Below are 16,079 nucleotides of genomic sequence, written 5' to 3'. Positions count from 1 at the left end.
CATGCATTAATAAGCTTCTAGAAGATGTTTAAACATACCTATCTACAGGGCAATAAACAGAGGACACTGCCAATTCACGGTTAGAGAGGCTATTGTGACTGGTGGTGTCAGGGAGGGTGATGGCACAGATGCATCATTACATTTAGGCTGTGTTCACACCTGTTGGGTCCTGGTTTGACCCCAGTTGAGTCCAGATAGTAGACATGATTTGGTCATGTTCTAGTCCCAGTTTAGTCCTGGTCCAGTCCATTCATTTTGAAATTAGTTTCAGTTTAGTCCTAATTTCAATGTGATCTATGTACAAGTGTGAACGCAGCCTTAGTTTACCACCAGTACCTTGTATAATGACCAGATGATGCAGTATTAAGTGTATTTACCCAAGCAATCACTCCATTAAACTAATTCATGAGTCTTTTTTGAGCACTTTCCTCTGCTCAAAAAGTATAGAGTTTGTTTATTGTGAAATGCTATGGCAACAATACATTTTTTGCATGGCTTTAAACCCCCATGGATAACTAATTGGTAAATTAAATGGTACATGGTCAGATTTTTTACAGTACTTCTCCACCTTCGAAGCACTCAAAGCACTTTACATCAAGGAACCACTCACCCATTCAGACACATTCATACACCAGTGTACACAGACGCTGGAGGTTTGGTGTGTTCAGTGTCTTGCCCATGGATCAAGATAGAATCACACTATCAACCTGTGGGTAAATGGATCTGACCGCTCTACCGATGATGCTTATGTTGAGACAGCGGAATCCCCACCTTCAGATCACTGGACAAACACTCTACCAACTGAGCTGCTGTCGCCTAGTTACTAAACATAAAGCTTTTAATAAAAACAAACTTGTTAAAATAGTTGTATGAAAATATAGACCAGACTGATCCCTACGCTCCATACAGGCCACCCACAGGCCCCTCTGCAGTGACATAGGCGTAATACTGCCTCTCCTCTGGCTCTGTGCTCTCATTTAAGACTCTACATGTATATGAAATGTGTCCCTGCATTCTGGCCCCTGTCCACTCTGACTCCTGCCCGGGCCCCACACTTCTAAACAGTATATGCTGGCTTCAAACAATGGGCTTATACCTGTGCCACATCCAGTAAACACAGGGGAGAAGGGGGGAGAGGAGCAGAGAGGGAGGGCGCCATAAAGCTGGAGTTACTGGGCTAAAATGTGTGTGTGTAATGGTTTAGTTTATAGCAAAATCAAAATGTAGAATGACATGTAGAATATTTGTGTAATCCCTCAGTTGTCCAGGTAGGTCCCAATGAAAAAGACTCTTTATTCTGTCAATCTGTCAACTGGACAAACGTATTTTAAAACAGAACTATTCTGCAAAATTGACTTCTGAGTTTTTAACCATATTCCAGTTGTTCCCAGTTCTCATTTACCCTCTTGAAGTTGTTTTGCAAGTGATTCATGAATGTTACAGCAATCTTTAATAGCTTATTTTCAAGACACCATATTTCCGATCAACCCCCATTTCCACTGCTACCTGTATACGCCCACTGCTCTGTACTAACTTTGTTCTCCTTTTTTTTTTTTTTTTTTTGTGCCTTAATTGGTAATACATGTAGGATCATGTAGACGTTTTGGTACAAATGAAAAAAAAAATCTGCAAACTTAATCCTCACTTTCCTTACACATTCCATACAGCCACCATAAACTCATTATTCACCATGATGAGTTTATAAGCATTTCTCACAACTTTCAGAGGACTACAACTACCAAGCAAACTGTGTACGAACAATTAAAAGACTATAATTAGATGCAGACAGCACACAGTGTCTGATTTTTCAATTTATCTGTACTGGAGAAGAACAAACTTTACTTTATTACATGACAAAAATCTTGTACAGCCCCTTTAATAAAACAAAGTAGTCCCGGTATGTTTTGGAGGGCCACATTTAGAGCATTTAAACAGAGGTAAAAGAACAAAGTCTTTGGGAGAATTGAGAGTTAATACATGGTTCTTACAGGGGCATGGGGCATGTTTCCATCCAGGATTACAGCTGAGACAGAGCTGCAGTGTGGGGCTTATCTTTATAGGCCTATCAAATTTTATGTGTGTCAGCACAAGACGAGGCCTCAGCTCGGAGCTCTGTCACAGGGCCCATAAGCAGCACATGAGGTTAGAGAGCAGGAATAGAGCTGCAGCGTGGGACTTATCGTTACAGGACTATGAGGTTCTATGTGTGAGCACCAGACCAGGCCTCAGCTCGGAGCTCTGTCACAGGGCCCATAAGCAGCACATGAGGTTAGAGAGCTGGAATAGAGCTACAGCATGGGGCTTATCTTTACAGGCCTATCAAATTTTATGTGTGTGAGCAACAGATGAGGCCTCGGCTCGGAGCTCCGTCACAGGGCCCAGAAGCAGCACATGAGGTTAGAGAGCTGGGATGGAGCTGCACCGTGGGGCTTATCTTTACAGGACTATGAGATTCTATGTGTGAGCACCAGACCAGGCCTCAGCTCGGAGCTCTGTCACAGGGCCCATAAGCAGCACATGAGGTTAGAGAGCTGGAATAGAGTTGCAGCGTGGGGCTTATCTTTACAGGCCTATCAGGTTCTGTGTGTGCTCCAGACCATGCTTCAGCTCAGAGCTACTCCACAGGGGTAAACACGAGCTTTTAGAGGGAGAGTAGTGTTGTGATAGAGCTGTTTACATGGTGGCTTGGCTACATGGCTTTTCTCTGCAGAATGTGGATACAAATATAGATACTAAATAGGATTTCATGAGTTAACGCATTCTTTACCCGTCAACAAATTTTTATTCATCAACTCAAAAATGTTATTCTTCTTCTTCTGTAGGAGCTGGAATCGCACCACCAACCTGTGAGTCAGTGGATGTGACCTCTCTACCGATGATGTTTATGTCGAGAGATAATGACCAGTCTAGTGACCATTGCAGTTCATTATATTTTAAGATGCATTGTACAACATTTTGAAAGTAAAACTCAAAATGGTATGACCCCTACAGGGCCCCATCCCTTTTTGTTGTTGTCCCTAGCCCCACCCCCTCCTTTTCTGCTATGTCCAGTCGTAGAACTGTTTACACACGAGATGTTGTAATTTAGCCTGTGGAGGTGAGCTGACTGGCCAACACAATCCACGATCTGTCCCACTGACTACCATGTGCCCCAGTGACTGTGACCACGATAAGCTCCACCTCTCCCCCAGCTCTGTTCTCTTATCTGGGCTCCAGGCTGGGCTCTGGTCTGTGTTCTCCACACACTACAGCTTTATCTGCTCCTGGAGCCTGGAGCCCAGAGCCACAGAGGGGCCACTGCTTCATGTCCTGTACCCAACATGGAGCTCTGATTCTGGGCACACCTGCTCCACGTCCAGCTCCTGATTACATCTCAGTTTACAGTTCTGTCAGCACTGGTGTAAACACACCAAAACACAAAAAACTGTACTTAAACTGTACTTCAAAATAATAGCACTTAAGTACAAATACAGAGAGGAGCATGACATTGCTCAAGTGACATAACATCTGATTTATAATTTCAAGTGACAGGACAGGACATCTGATTCATAATTTCAAGTTAATGTAATTTGAAGTGTTGACAAAACATTAAATAATGCAGAAAATCTGGTATTTTTAAAGGATAGACAAAAATGAGACAAATTCAATCATATGTATACTAGATTTATAGAGCACTTTTCTAAACACTCAAAGATACTTTACATTGCATTATAAGATAAGACAAACCTTTATTTGTCTCAAAATGGGGAAATGTATACTTGTCAATGTGGGTGAAGTGCTTTGCCTAAGGACACAACTGTTTGCACTAGAGCCACTGGCTCCCCACTGAGGCACCTGATATTCCGCGTGGTCTTCCATCCAAGTACTAACCAGGCCCAGCCCTGCTTAGCCTCTGAGATCTGATGAGTTCAGGCTTTGAGCTACAGCTGAAGGAGCAGTGCAAAAACACAAATGTTCAAGTCATTTCATATTGTCAACATAAAGCTTTTGTCACTTGTAGACTCACAGTGGAAAGAGGAGCCACAATTTTTACTCAAGTAAAAGTACTGTTACACTGTACCTTATGTTAAAGTAAAAGTATGAGGTCTGAAAACTACTCTGTGAAGTACAATAAAAAGGTTACTCAAGTAAATGTAACTGAATAATCGGGTTATAAACAAACAATGGGGAAACCACAATAACATTGTGGAACATTCCAGGCAAAGCAATAACATCTCCATGGAGACAAGCAGATGGCTGAACTCCACTAGAAAAGTTCCACAGTGCACCTTTAAAGTAGCCAAACACTGAATGTATGCATTTTGCTGATAAATATTATTTTGTGCGTATGTTTGAGTATTTGTAGATTTATCATGAGTTTCCGTTTTGTAGCATGTGATTTGTGATTTGTTGCCATAGCGCTCCCTGTAATTCCACTCAGACTCATGTGGTGGAAGTCTGAGCTAAACAAGAGAGAAGTTACAGCCTGACCTAGACCAGCCCACACTGTAAATCCTCGGGCAAGGAAACAACAACTTGGTCCAGTCGGTCTCACTGCCCTCCCTCCCGCTCCCTCTCTCTTTCTCCCTCTCTTCTCTCTCTCTCCCTCTACTTGCTCTCACTCTGTTCCTGTCTCTCACTCTCCTCCTCCTCTTTGTTCCTCTCCTCTGTCACCCTCTCTGTCTGTTCCTCTGATTCTCTCTCTCTATCTCTCTCCCTTTCTCCTCTTTCCATTCTTTCTCTGTGCCTCTGCCTCTTTCCTCTTCCTCTTTCTCTCCTCCCTCCTTCATTTTTTCCTCATTTGTCCGCCTCTTCTCTCCTGCTCCTCTCTTTTACTCTCCAACCCTCTCTCCCCCCTCTCATCCTCTCTCCCTATTCCTCTGTCTCTCTTCCTCTCTCTCTTCCACCTCCTCTCACTCCCTTGTGTGTGTTGTGTGTGTGTGCGTGTGTGTGCGTGTGTGCAAATGTCACGTCACTGAAAGTCCTTTGCATAGATAAGGGCTTTGCAGAAAGTTATCTTCACTGTCACTAGCTGGAAATTGAATCTCTTTCCTCTCCATGCTAAGTCACTCCCCCTTCAGAGTGCAATCACGACACGATCAGCGTGTGTTAATTATAACCTCGATTTCTCAAGATTTAACTGTGAACTGTGACTTGCACACAAACTATTTTTAAAAATAACAGTGGTGATGTTGAATGGTCCGCTGATTTGAAGATTAGAGGAACACACATTGCAGGATAACAACATATTTCCAGATAAGTGTAGTACCATATCTGTGGAGTCACCGTAACGGTTTCCCAGAAGAACTCAAGAGAGAGGAACCATTTGGAACTGTCTGACTGTGAGTTAACATACTATGCCAAAAACATCTCTGTGGCCAAAGGGAGTGGTGTATGTATCACATTGTCCTTAAGTTCATTTTCAGTACACGTCATAGACTCTATATACACATGGACATAGCAAACCTGTTCACACACTGCATTCATATTTGGCAGTGTGGGTGAAGTGTCTTGCCTAAGGACACAACAGTTTGCACTAGAGCCACTGTTGCCCTATGGTGGGACCTGGTGTTGACAAGGTGGAATAGCCTCAATGTACATAATACTTTAATTTAGAGAGAAAATTCAAAATCCACTACAGCGGCGCGGTGCCAGGACGAAGAGGTGCGGTCAGAGGAACTGTGAAATATGCATGAGTCACTATGTATTAATTAAACAAGAGAGAAATGTGAGAAAATGTTATTGTCTGTCTGAGAAAAGTGTATGAAGTGTATGGTGAGGGGTTTTACAGCCTTAAAACATATATAATAATTGTAAAAAAAATAAAGCTGACTTCTTCATGGATTTCGCCAATTGTTATTTTTAGAATGTAACCCGCGATAGACGAGCGAACATTGTATTTTATTTGAACTGTTGGTGGGATCTTCAGTTCAGAAATAGTCTCCATATGACACATTTTTAAGTAGCGGGTCTATCATGCGCTTGTCTCCATGGAGATATGATTGCTTTCTCTAGAATGTTCTACATGCTTAAACATATCTATCATGGAGACAAGCAGGTGATGCCACCAAGCCAAGTTACAGATCGGATCTATGGTGAGGCAACCCCCACTCACACTAAAAATCCATGTTTTTCAAAGTGCCTGTAATTGCATACATTGTTAAAATACATAAACAGTAATCTCATTAAATAAAAGCTAAAGAAAAAATAGGGTTTGTTTTAAAAATGCAGAGTGAGCTAGAACTTCTGATATTCAGAGCATTTCAGAGCTGTGGGGCATGGACTTCCAACAAACAGACAGAAGAGGACCACATTGTTCTGTTTGGTTTGTAGTTGTCCAGGGAATTGGAGATGTAAGCAGGGTCTTGGCCATTTAGGGCTTTATAAGTCTGTAAAAGCACTTTAAAACCAATTTTAAAATGTAAGTGTAATGTGAGTAATTGAATACATTCAAGAAAAATAAGTTTAACGGTCCTATATACTGACTTTTGTGAGCTTTAAATCATGTTATAATGCTGTTATCTCCTCAAAAACAGACCCAGGGTTGCGCTTTGTTTCATTCACACATGTTTGAGTAACATTTGAGTCTGTCTACATTTCCAAAGCTCAAAATGCTCTGTTCCACCTTGTGATGCCATGAATTTCAGTAGAGAATTCAGAGTTGAAATGATCCAAATGATTCTAGTGAAGGTGTATAGAGTTTAAAAACACAGTGGAGCACTTCCTGTATCACCACATGGCATTACAACATGGAAAAGAGAGCTTTCTGTTTGAGAGAGGATGCCTAAATATGCATGAAGAAACAACATTATAGCATAACCTTTAATGTAATATTCAGGAACATTTCAGAAAAAGTTATAACATCTCCATGGAGACAAACAGGTGACAGAGCCTCTACCAGAAACGTGACAAAGTGCACCTTTAATGACACTGTTTGGATGACACACAACCATATAAATGACAAATGACATTGGCATTACTCACGAGGCATGCTTCCCTCCTCTGCCTGCGCCTCTCTGCTTCTCCTCTGCTGAAGTCGGAACTGGAGGACTGAGCCGGAGGACAGGGCACCCACGGAGAGCCCGGTCCCACACCAGCACACAGACAAGGACAGAGGACAAAGGAGAGGAGGAGATGCTCAGAATGGACGTTCAAATATTTATACACATAATTTCTGAAGAGGTACAAAGCTGTGCCGACAAAGCAGGAAAATGTAAACTTGGGTTATGGCCACAATCGATGACTTAGTGCAGGTCAGATATTACGATCGGAGTCTTATTTATTTAGAGCTGCAACCTGGTCAAACCCAAAGTAATCATGACTCTCCTGTGTAGTCTGCTGCTACTAGAAGTCCTGTTTCAGTCCTGGTTCAGTCCTGGTTCAGTCCTCTTGTTTCTGTCCTCTTTCAGTCCTCTTTCAGTCCTGGTTCAGTCCTGGTTCAGTCCTCTTGTTTCAGTCCTGGTTCAGTCCTCTTGTTTCAGTCCTGGTTCAGTCCTTGTTCTGTCCTGGTTCAGTCCTGGTTCAGTTCTGGTTCAATCCTGTTTCAGTCCTGGTTCAGTCCTCTTTCAGTCCTGGTTCAGTCCTGGTTCAGTCCTGGTTCAGTCCTCTTGTTTCAGTCCTGGTTCAGTCCTCTTGTTTCAGTCCTGTTTCAGTCCTGTTTCAATCCTGGTTCAGTCCTCTTGTTTCAGTCCTGGTTCAGTCCTCTTGTTTCAGTCCTGTTTCAGTCCTGTTTCAATCCTGGTTCAGTCCTCTTGTTTCAGTCCTGGTTCAGTCCTCTTGTTTCAGTCCTGTTTCAGTCCTGTTTCAATCCTGGTTCAGTCCTCTTGTTTCAGTCCTGGTTCAGTCCTCTTGTTTCAGTCCTGGTTCAGTCCTTGTTCTGTCCTGGTTCAGTCCTGGTTCAGTTCTGGTTCAATCCTGTTTCAGTCCTGGTTCAGTCCTGGTTCAGTTCTGGTTCAATCCTGTTTCAGTCCTGGTTCAGTCCTTGTTCAGTCCTGGTTCAGTCCTGGTTCAGTTCTGGTGTGGTCCTAGAATCAGACCAAATAACTGTTTAGTAAATGTCTCTGATTGATAGATAAATATTGCACAATTATTTAATTGTTGTTTTTTTTTTATCTTCCCTTTTGGTTTTACGGTTTCAGAGAGCTGTTTATCTTCGATGCCTGGGATCCCCCCCATAACATAACAAAACATAAAAGCAGTGCCTTTGGTCCAGTTTTGGATTAACAAGACATAATAATTATTAGATGGATAAACAAATAGATAGATAGCAGTGGTGGAATGTAACAAAGTAAAAGTAGTAAAAAAAAAGTACTGTACTCAAGTAAAGTACAAATATCTAAGACATTTTAAGAAAGTGAATACTTTTTACTTTTACTATACTACATTTGAGAACAGTATCTGTACTTTCCACTCCACTGCATTTTTTAACATGACTGATAAGTAAAAGTATTTTTCATTATTGTTTGAGACCTGCTGAAAAAGCTGAGGGGTTTATTTTTAGCACGTTCATAGTTTGAGCAAACAAAAATATACAGAAGTTTTATTAGATCTCAAAATCTTCACAAAATACTTCACATTTTTACTTTAATACTTTTATTGAAGTAGATTTTTTTCATGTGATACTGTTATTTTTACTGTACTTTTACTTAAGTAACAATATAAAATACTTCTACCGTTGATAGACCATAGATTGATAGATATTTAGTATTCCTCTCACTGCATCTCAAATACCAGTTGACTCGAGAACTCCTCAAATAAGAAGCTACTGAAGTCCAGCAAAATAGTGGTGAAAACAGGAAACTTCAGAACAATGGCGCCTCAAATGCAGGAAAACAAATATGACTCAAACATGCATGAATCACTCAAAATACAACTTTGATTGAGTATCGGACCCTCCCTTAAAAAAGTCACACAGTAACTTAAACATTTAAACATTATAATAGTTAAAAACCATTAAGTGCACACCTTCTGATATCATGAAGTTATTTTGTCAAAACCTTTACATTAAATACCCACACTAGGGTGTAGTTGTTTAAAAGAGTGGTTTAAAAGCCTGAGAAGTGTAATACAACTTAAAGGGCTTGTATGAGATTTCAAACCATGAGTCGGAAATGTTTTAATATTTTAGTTTGAACTTTCAGCCCCGCCCACTGCACCATGACACTGAAACAACTGTCTGGGAAAGAGTCTGGCAGTTGGTTTTCCATGATTTTTAGTAACAAGAAGCCTCATTGGATGATAAAAGTTGACCGTGTGAGTTGCTTTTGTATTAGTTATAATCTGAGCACAGTAGTCCCTCACTATATCACGGTTCACCCTATGCTGTCTCGTTGGTTTGTGGATTTTTCCAGTGCAATTCTACACGCTTTTTTATAGTGTATGTACGTGCATTGAGCTCTGTGTCCCGACCGGCCAAGGGACTGCAGACCACTGTCAATTGATATTCTCCGTGGCATGTCTCCTGTACAGTACAGAATGCATTCAGCCACATTTGCATAAATGTTCGATTGACACTACAGTGGAGCGGCACCAGAACAAAGGGGCACGGTCAGAGGAACTGTGAAATACACAAGAGTCACAATTAATCAATTAAACAAGAGAGAAATGTGAGAAAATGTTAATGCCTGTCTGACAAAAGTGTATAAAGTGTGTGGTGAGGGGTTTTACAGATATAATAATTATTTAAATTAAAACAGATATAATAATTGAGAAAATAAAGCTGACTACTTCGCGGATTTCACCTATTGCAGGTGAATTTTGGAACGTAACCCCCGTGATAAACCACTGGGGACCACTGTAAACGTCATGCAAAATGAATAGACTGTATTTTACTGTCTCATTTTATTCCTCCCTTACCAGACACTGCATGATGTAGAGAGCACTTATTTTTATCTAAATAATGTCTTCTTTCAGACAGCAGACACCTTTTTTTAGGGGTGATAAGCATTCTATTTACTGGTACTAGGGGGAATTAATATTCAATAACTAGCTAATACTACAAAACTGGGAATCTCAAAATTGTTAAGCCCCATAAATAGTTTTTATGGGGCTTAGAAGAGGCAAAGTTACTAAACAAGGATTCATCAAACAACTATGAATACAAACAAATACAACTCCAGGTTTTGATGTGGGCAAAGTACAATGTTATCAAGAGGGAAATCTGGCTCCTCCCTCCATCTGAGAGTATGACGTCATCACAGAATCTAGAATCTGAAAACCACCAATAAGAAGTAATTTTAGATTCAACACACTACTGCACAACAACGCCATGTTTTATCATTTGACTTCTTTTGTTTCTTTTGTGGGTCTGTTTCTCCAGAGCTGAGTTTACTGTGTCGTCCTCTCCTCCCTGTCTCCCGTACACAATGGTGATATGATATTGCTGCACCATCACCAAACAGCCTTATCTGTCGCTGTGGGTGGTCCAGGGACGTGCGCTCCTGGGACATGTGTTAGGACCTCCTGGTCCTCCTCTCCCATGTCTGAGGATCCATGTTTTTTCCGGCCCTTATCGGCTCTCTTTTGCATGAAGCGTTCCGGCTCGTGCTCCGCGTCAGGTGGTTTGTGTTCACTGCTTGGCTTCCTCCACGCGCTTGCTCTTTATTTTTCTTTGTTCTATCTCTCTCCCCTTCTCTCCTGTTTCTTTACTCTCCTCACTTTCTCTTACCTTATTTCTCACCATTTTCCCTTACTTTCTCCTTCCTCTCTTTCTTTACTCTTTCTTATCGATCTCACCCCTCAGCCTCTCTCTTTTATTCTTTTTCTTCATCCCTCTTTCTGCTCTTGTTCCCCTTATCTCTCACCTTTCCGTCTCTCTGTCATTCCTTCTCTCTCTTTCTCTTCTTTCCTTTCTTCTCTTTCTCCTCCCCCTTCTCGCTTTGTCTCTCACCATTCAGTCTCTCTATCCTACTCTGGTTCTACCCTATCCTCGTTCTCTCTATCATTCTCTCGTCTCTTTCTTCATTGTCACTTCAGGTCGCTCTCATCTTTTTCCTCAGTCTCCTCCTTCTCTTTCCCATTTGTCTCTTCTCCCCATCTCTCCCCTCTACACTGAATCCCTCTGTGTCTTTGTCTCATCTTCCCACCCATTCTTTCCCTCTCCCCTTCACTCTCTTAAACCCTCCCTATCTCTCTCTCTCATCCCCCCTGTCTCTCTCTCTCCTCCTTACCCCTCTCTCTCTTTCTCTCTTTCACTTAGCCATGTGAACATTAGCCTTAGCGCTGTTAGCTCATATAGCATCATCTCGCTGATGTAACAGTGATTAGACTCAGAAGTGCTGTGTTTCAGATGACAAAAGATTCTCAATGGGGTTAAGGTCTGGACTCTGTGGTGGCTAGTCCATGTGTGAAAATGATGTCTCATGCTCCTGAACCACTCTGTCACAATTTGAGCCTGATGAATCCTGGCATTGTCATCTTGGAATATGCCCGTGGCATCAGGGAAGAAAAAAATCCATTGATGGAATAACCTGCTCATTCAGTATATTCAGGTGTCAGCTGACCTCATTCTTTGAGCACAGACTGTTGCTGAACCTAGACCTGACTCGTACCTATAGGCTCGTATCTATTTGCTTAGTTAAATCCAGGTGGCGACTTTTTTTTATTTGGCCAGGCTGTGTATACCTGGAGTTATGTTTTGAATTGTTCATACATGTTTGAATAATCCTTTAGTCTGACTGAAGCTCTGCTACTCAAGTTAGACCTTAATCTGAGGTTTGTTTCAACACGCTACAACCATAAAAAATGACTTAGGTGGAACTAAAACAGTTGAGCTGATTTGTGCATTTAAACAAGTCGCTCTCAAATGACATTAAAGTCACAAGTTTTTCAGATAGTCACTCTCGGCTAAACAGGAAACAGGACCATGAATGCTCATATTGATCACAGGCTGGCAGTGTGTCCATTGGGTCACCATGGTAATTGCTGAACATTCCGCCATAGGCATACAGGCAGAACACCCTAAAGTATCAATAGGGGGTTGTGGCGTAGTGCTCGCACTCTTATCCCAAACACACATTAACATCAGTCTAACTCTGGATTTGTGCATGGAACTAACACAACTGTACTTTTATTATTTGCAAACAGACCCCTCCAAGAGTGAGTTGTGGCACATTAATTTTAATAGGATAGCAAAATAAAAACATAAATTTGGACATCTGTAGATAGAGCAGACAGATGGTGCTTATTTATGTTTATTATATTTGGCAACAAGTAATACTAGTCAAGTTCCAGCTTGTTTCTAAAGTTCACTAACGTGTGTAGTATTGTGCTGCTCGATGAAATAAAACTAATATTTTACTGTCAACACTTTGGGGCATTATGTTTAAAGGGCTCACATTACACTATTTTCTGATGTATTTCATAATGTTCCTCATCACAAACATAGCTAGAGTTGTGTTTTGTTTCATTCACACGTTTAACCCTGCATATTTAGGCGTTCTTCCCTCACACAGGAAACACTTTGTTTGTTGGAGCTTTCTAACATGTTATGGCGTTGTTCCCTCATCAAAAACATGCCTGAAGAGGTTGTTTAGGTTATCCATGCATGTTTAAATAATCTAGCAACCTTTCCCGGGCACTATTCAAACCGTCCTTACAGTTAGCAGTACGAGCCAGTACAAGGCTCCGCCCTCAAGCCTACACGACATGCTCCCATGCGACAATTTGATATAAATATACAAAAACAGGATACAAAACAAAACAATACGACTGGACAAAACCAATGTGATGTGCTGTTTCATTAGCGGGATGCACGTCGATTGTGTTGTAGGGCTCTGAAGGGCGAGTGACTTAGCGCAGAGAGCTCGGACTCAAAGCTTCAAAAACAAAAGAGAAACTTATATTAATATGTTGTTCTCTGCGAAATACAGCATTTTCGAAAACAGTAAGTGGTAACATGGTGATCTAAACATGTTTTGTGTTGTGCAGTTGATACCCCATAGAATAATAATAACAAATAATAATAATGGCTTACACTTGTAATGCGCTTTTTCAAAGCCTCTCAAAGCGCTAATACCCCGCTTTAACAACTGTCTGAAACAGTTTTGCATATGTGTCAGCCTCCCCAGTATTTTTGTGCATCCAGCTGCGCAGACACATGCACACACACACACACACACACACACACACACTGTCTTTTAAATGTATAGTCCAAACAGTGTCTAAATATCCACTCTAAATGGCAGGCTATTATAAGAAGGTGACCATTATTACCAGGAAAAGATGGACAAACCTCCCACACTTACTTTTTGCATTGCAAACGTCATAATTATTTACCATGATGAGTTGATAAGCGCTTTTCAAAACTCTCAGAGACCAGTGCGGAGATTTGGCATGACATCATAGCTAACAATTAGTATACTAACAATACACTTCCTGATTATTGAACAATAAAATGGATTACAATTAGATGCAGACAGTACACAGCAGACCTACTCTGACCTCAAGAGCTGCTTATACAATATATATGTCCTGGTTCAAGATAAATAGATGGAAAAGGTACAGGACATTTAAGATTATGTTATAAAATTTATTAATTAAGGATCCAGGAAATCACATTGTAGGATTTTTAATGAATTAATTGGTACATTCCTCAGTAAAATAAGTACTTGGTCACCTACAAACAAGCAAAATGTCTGGCTCTTATAGACCTGTAACTTTTTCTTTCAGAGGCTCCTCTGTCATCCACTCGTTACCTGTATTAATGGCACCTGTTTGAACTCATTATCAGTATAAAAGACACCTGTCCACAATCTCAAACAGTCAGACTCCAAACTCCACTATGGCCAAGACCAAAGAGCTGTCAAAGGACAACAGAAACAAAATTGTAGACCTGCACCAGGCTGGGAAGACTGAATCTGCAATAGGTAAGAAGGAACTGTGGGAGCAATTATTAGAAAATGGAAGACATACAAGACTGATAATCTCCCTGGATCTGCGGCTCCACACAAGTTCTCACCCTGTGGGGTCAAAATGATCACAAGAACTGTGAGCAAAAATCCCAGAACCACACGGGGCGACCTAGTGAATGACCTGCAGAGAGCTGGGACCAAAGTAACAAAGGCTACCATCAGTAACACACTGCACTGCTCAAATCCTGCAGTGCCAGACGTGTCCTCCTGCTTAAGCCAGTACATGTCCAGGCCCGTCTGAAGTTTGCTAGAGAGCATTTGGGTGATCCAGAAGAGGACTGGGAGAATGTCATATGGTCAGATGAAACAAAAATAGAAGTTTTTTGTAAAACCTCAACTTGTTGTGTTTAGAGGAGAAAGAGTATAGAGTTGCATCCAAAGAACACCATACCTACTATGAAGCATGGGGGTGGAAACATCATGTTTGGGGCTGTTTTTCTGCAAAGGGACCAGGACGACTGATCCGTGTAAAGGAAAGAATGAATGGGGCCATGTATCATGAAATTTTGAGTGAAAACCTCCTTCCATCAGCAAGGGCACTGAAGATTAAATGTGGCTGGGTCTTTCAGCGTGACAGTGATCCCAAAAACTCCGCCCGAGCAACAAAGGAGTGGCTTTGTAAGAGGCATTTCAAGGTCCTGGAGTGGCCTCGCCAGTCTCCAGATCTCAACCCCATAGAAAATCTTTGGAGGGAGTTGAAAGTCCATGTTGCCCAAAACATCACTGCTCCAGAGGAGATCTGCAGGAGGAATGGGCCAAACTATAAGCAACAATGTGTTAAAACCTTGTGGAGACTGTTACGACCCAAAGGGATCAAACATATTTACAAAGGGACACAGGGGAACAGAGGTCAGGGTTCAAGCTGTTTATTATATTTTGTGGCTTCTGTTTTTTGTCAAATTGAAAATCAGGTGGGGAAAAAAACCTTTACCAGACCCCGTGCCCAACAAAAAACTAAGTAACAAAGGAAAATGACCATGGTGAGCCGACCAACGTAAAATAGGGACAGTGCACTGGACAGGCCAACCCTATACAGAGCCATAGGAGCTGCCAGTGCACTGCTGTCCCACACAAAAAAAAAAAAAAAAACCCATAAACTTTCCCTACACAAAATAAAGAACGAAAACAGGATGTCCAGATTTACCAAGCTAAACAAATAAAGCTAAGCTAACAAAAAGATATACCAAGCCGGTATGGAGGCACCAGTAGGCAGCAGAGCCAGACCCAGAGTGCGTAAGGTACATGCACACTCTGGCGCGGCAGAGAGCGCGAGCACCCTGGGCTCATGCTATTTAAAGCCTCCGGCACGCGAAACCAAAATGTCCGGACCAGGAACAAACACTAAAAAAATATATGAAAATAGTATCCAAAATAACATGGACAAAAATTCTCAACTAACGACTAACTTAAACTAACTGACTCTGATGGCATTTATGGAGATATCGGCTATCATAGGGCACAGCAGTTTTCTAACATGGAAGTCAGCTGATTTGTTTCTTTCATTAATTTGTTTTAAATCAATATTGCGATTTAAAACTCCGAATTATAACATAATGATCCATGAGTCATAGATTATAACTATATAGCAGGTACCAGCTCAATATATCTACTTTAAATCAAATTGAATCATGTCAGATTTCACACTGCTTGGCTAAATGCTAAAATAGCATTATTTATTTAATTTTTAAAAAGATTATTACCACATTGTTGGACCTGGACTTTTTGGGATATCATTTAAAGTAGGCTATTTGGCTACTTGCTTAATGGAGTATTCCGTTTACTTGGCTGTAATACCTTGGAAGGCATTTTGTGAACATGATCTAGAGCTAATAGTTTACCATTAACTCAAATGTGTTGGACTTATTCCACTCAGACTGAACTGGATGGTGAGAATCCAGGAATGGTGAGGATTTGTGTGTTTTTAAGATATATCAGTGTAAGGTTTTCTTAATATTTGTGATTTTTTTTTCCTTTTTTGTTTTGTGCTCATAGTAAAGGTCAGGTATCCGATCGGTTTTGTAGTGTGCCAGAATACTTATCTGTGTGATTCCAAGACGCCATCTTTGTCCGATTAGCAGAAGAGACACTATCTAATGCAGGAGACACAAAAGCACTATCATTATGTTTGAAGTATGTAAGGTAATACTGAGGAGGGCCAAGAACAGTACGGAAGCCAAGACAAACGGCTAG

At 41.1% G+C, this 16,079-nt stretch overlaps 1 protein-coding gene across 4 annotated transcripts in view; it reads right to left on the bottom strand.

Annotated features, from left to right (window-relative positions):
* myocd (myocardin) overlaps positions 1 to 16,079 on the bottom strand; it is a 201,672-nt gene that overhangs the window by 24,809 nt on the left and 160,784 nt on the right. For 2 of the 4 annotated variants that reach the window (XM_055229669.1, XM_055229670.1), the window contains one exon: positions 6,964 to 7,029. The exons of 1 other annotated variant lie outside the window; for it this stretch is intronic. In XM_055229669.1, coding sequence (XP_055085644.1) covers positions 6,964 to 7,029 — 66 coding nt within the window. The remainder of the gene's footprint in view (positions 1 to 6,963; positions 7,030 to 16,079) is intronic. One more of the 4 variants, XM_055229672.1, reaches the window with a different exon arrangement.

The sequence above is a fragment of the Periophthalmus magnuspinnatus genome, chromosome 19 (genome assembly GCF_009829125.3).
Source record: "Periophthalmus magnuspinnatus isolate fPerMag1 chromosome 19, fPerMag1.2.pri, whole genome shotgun sequence".
In the NCBI taxonomy this organism is placed as follows: Eukaryota; Metazoa; Chordata; class Actinopteri; order Gobiiformes; family Gobiidae; genus Periophthalmus; species Periophthalmus magnuspinnatus.
The sequence above is the reverse complement of the archived record's forward strand: the minus strand, read 5'-3'. Positions and strand labels throughout refer to the sequence as shown.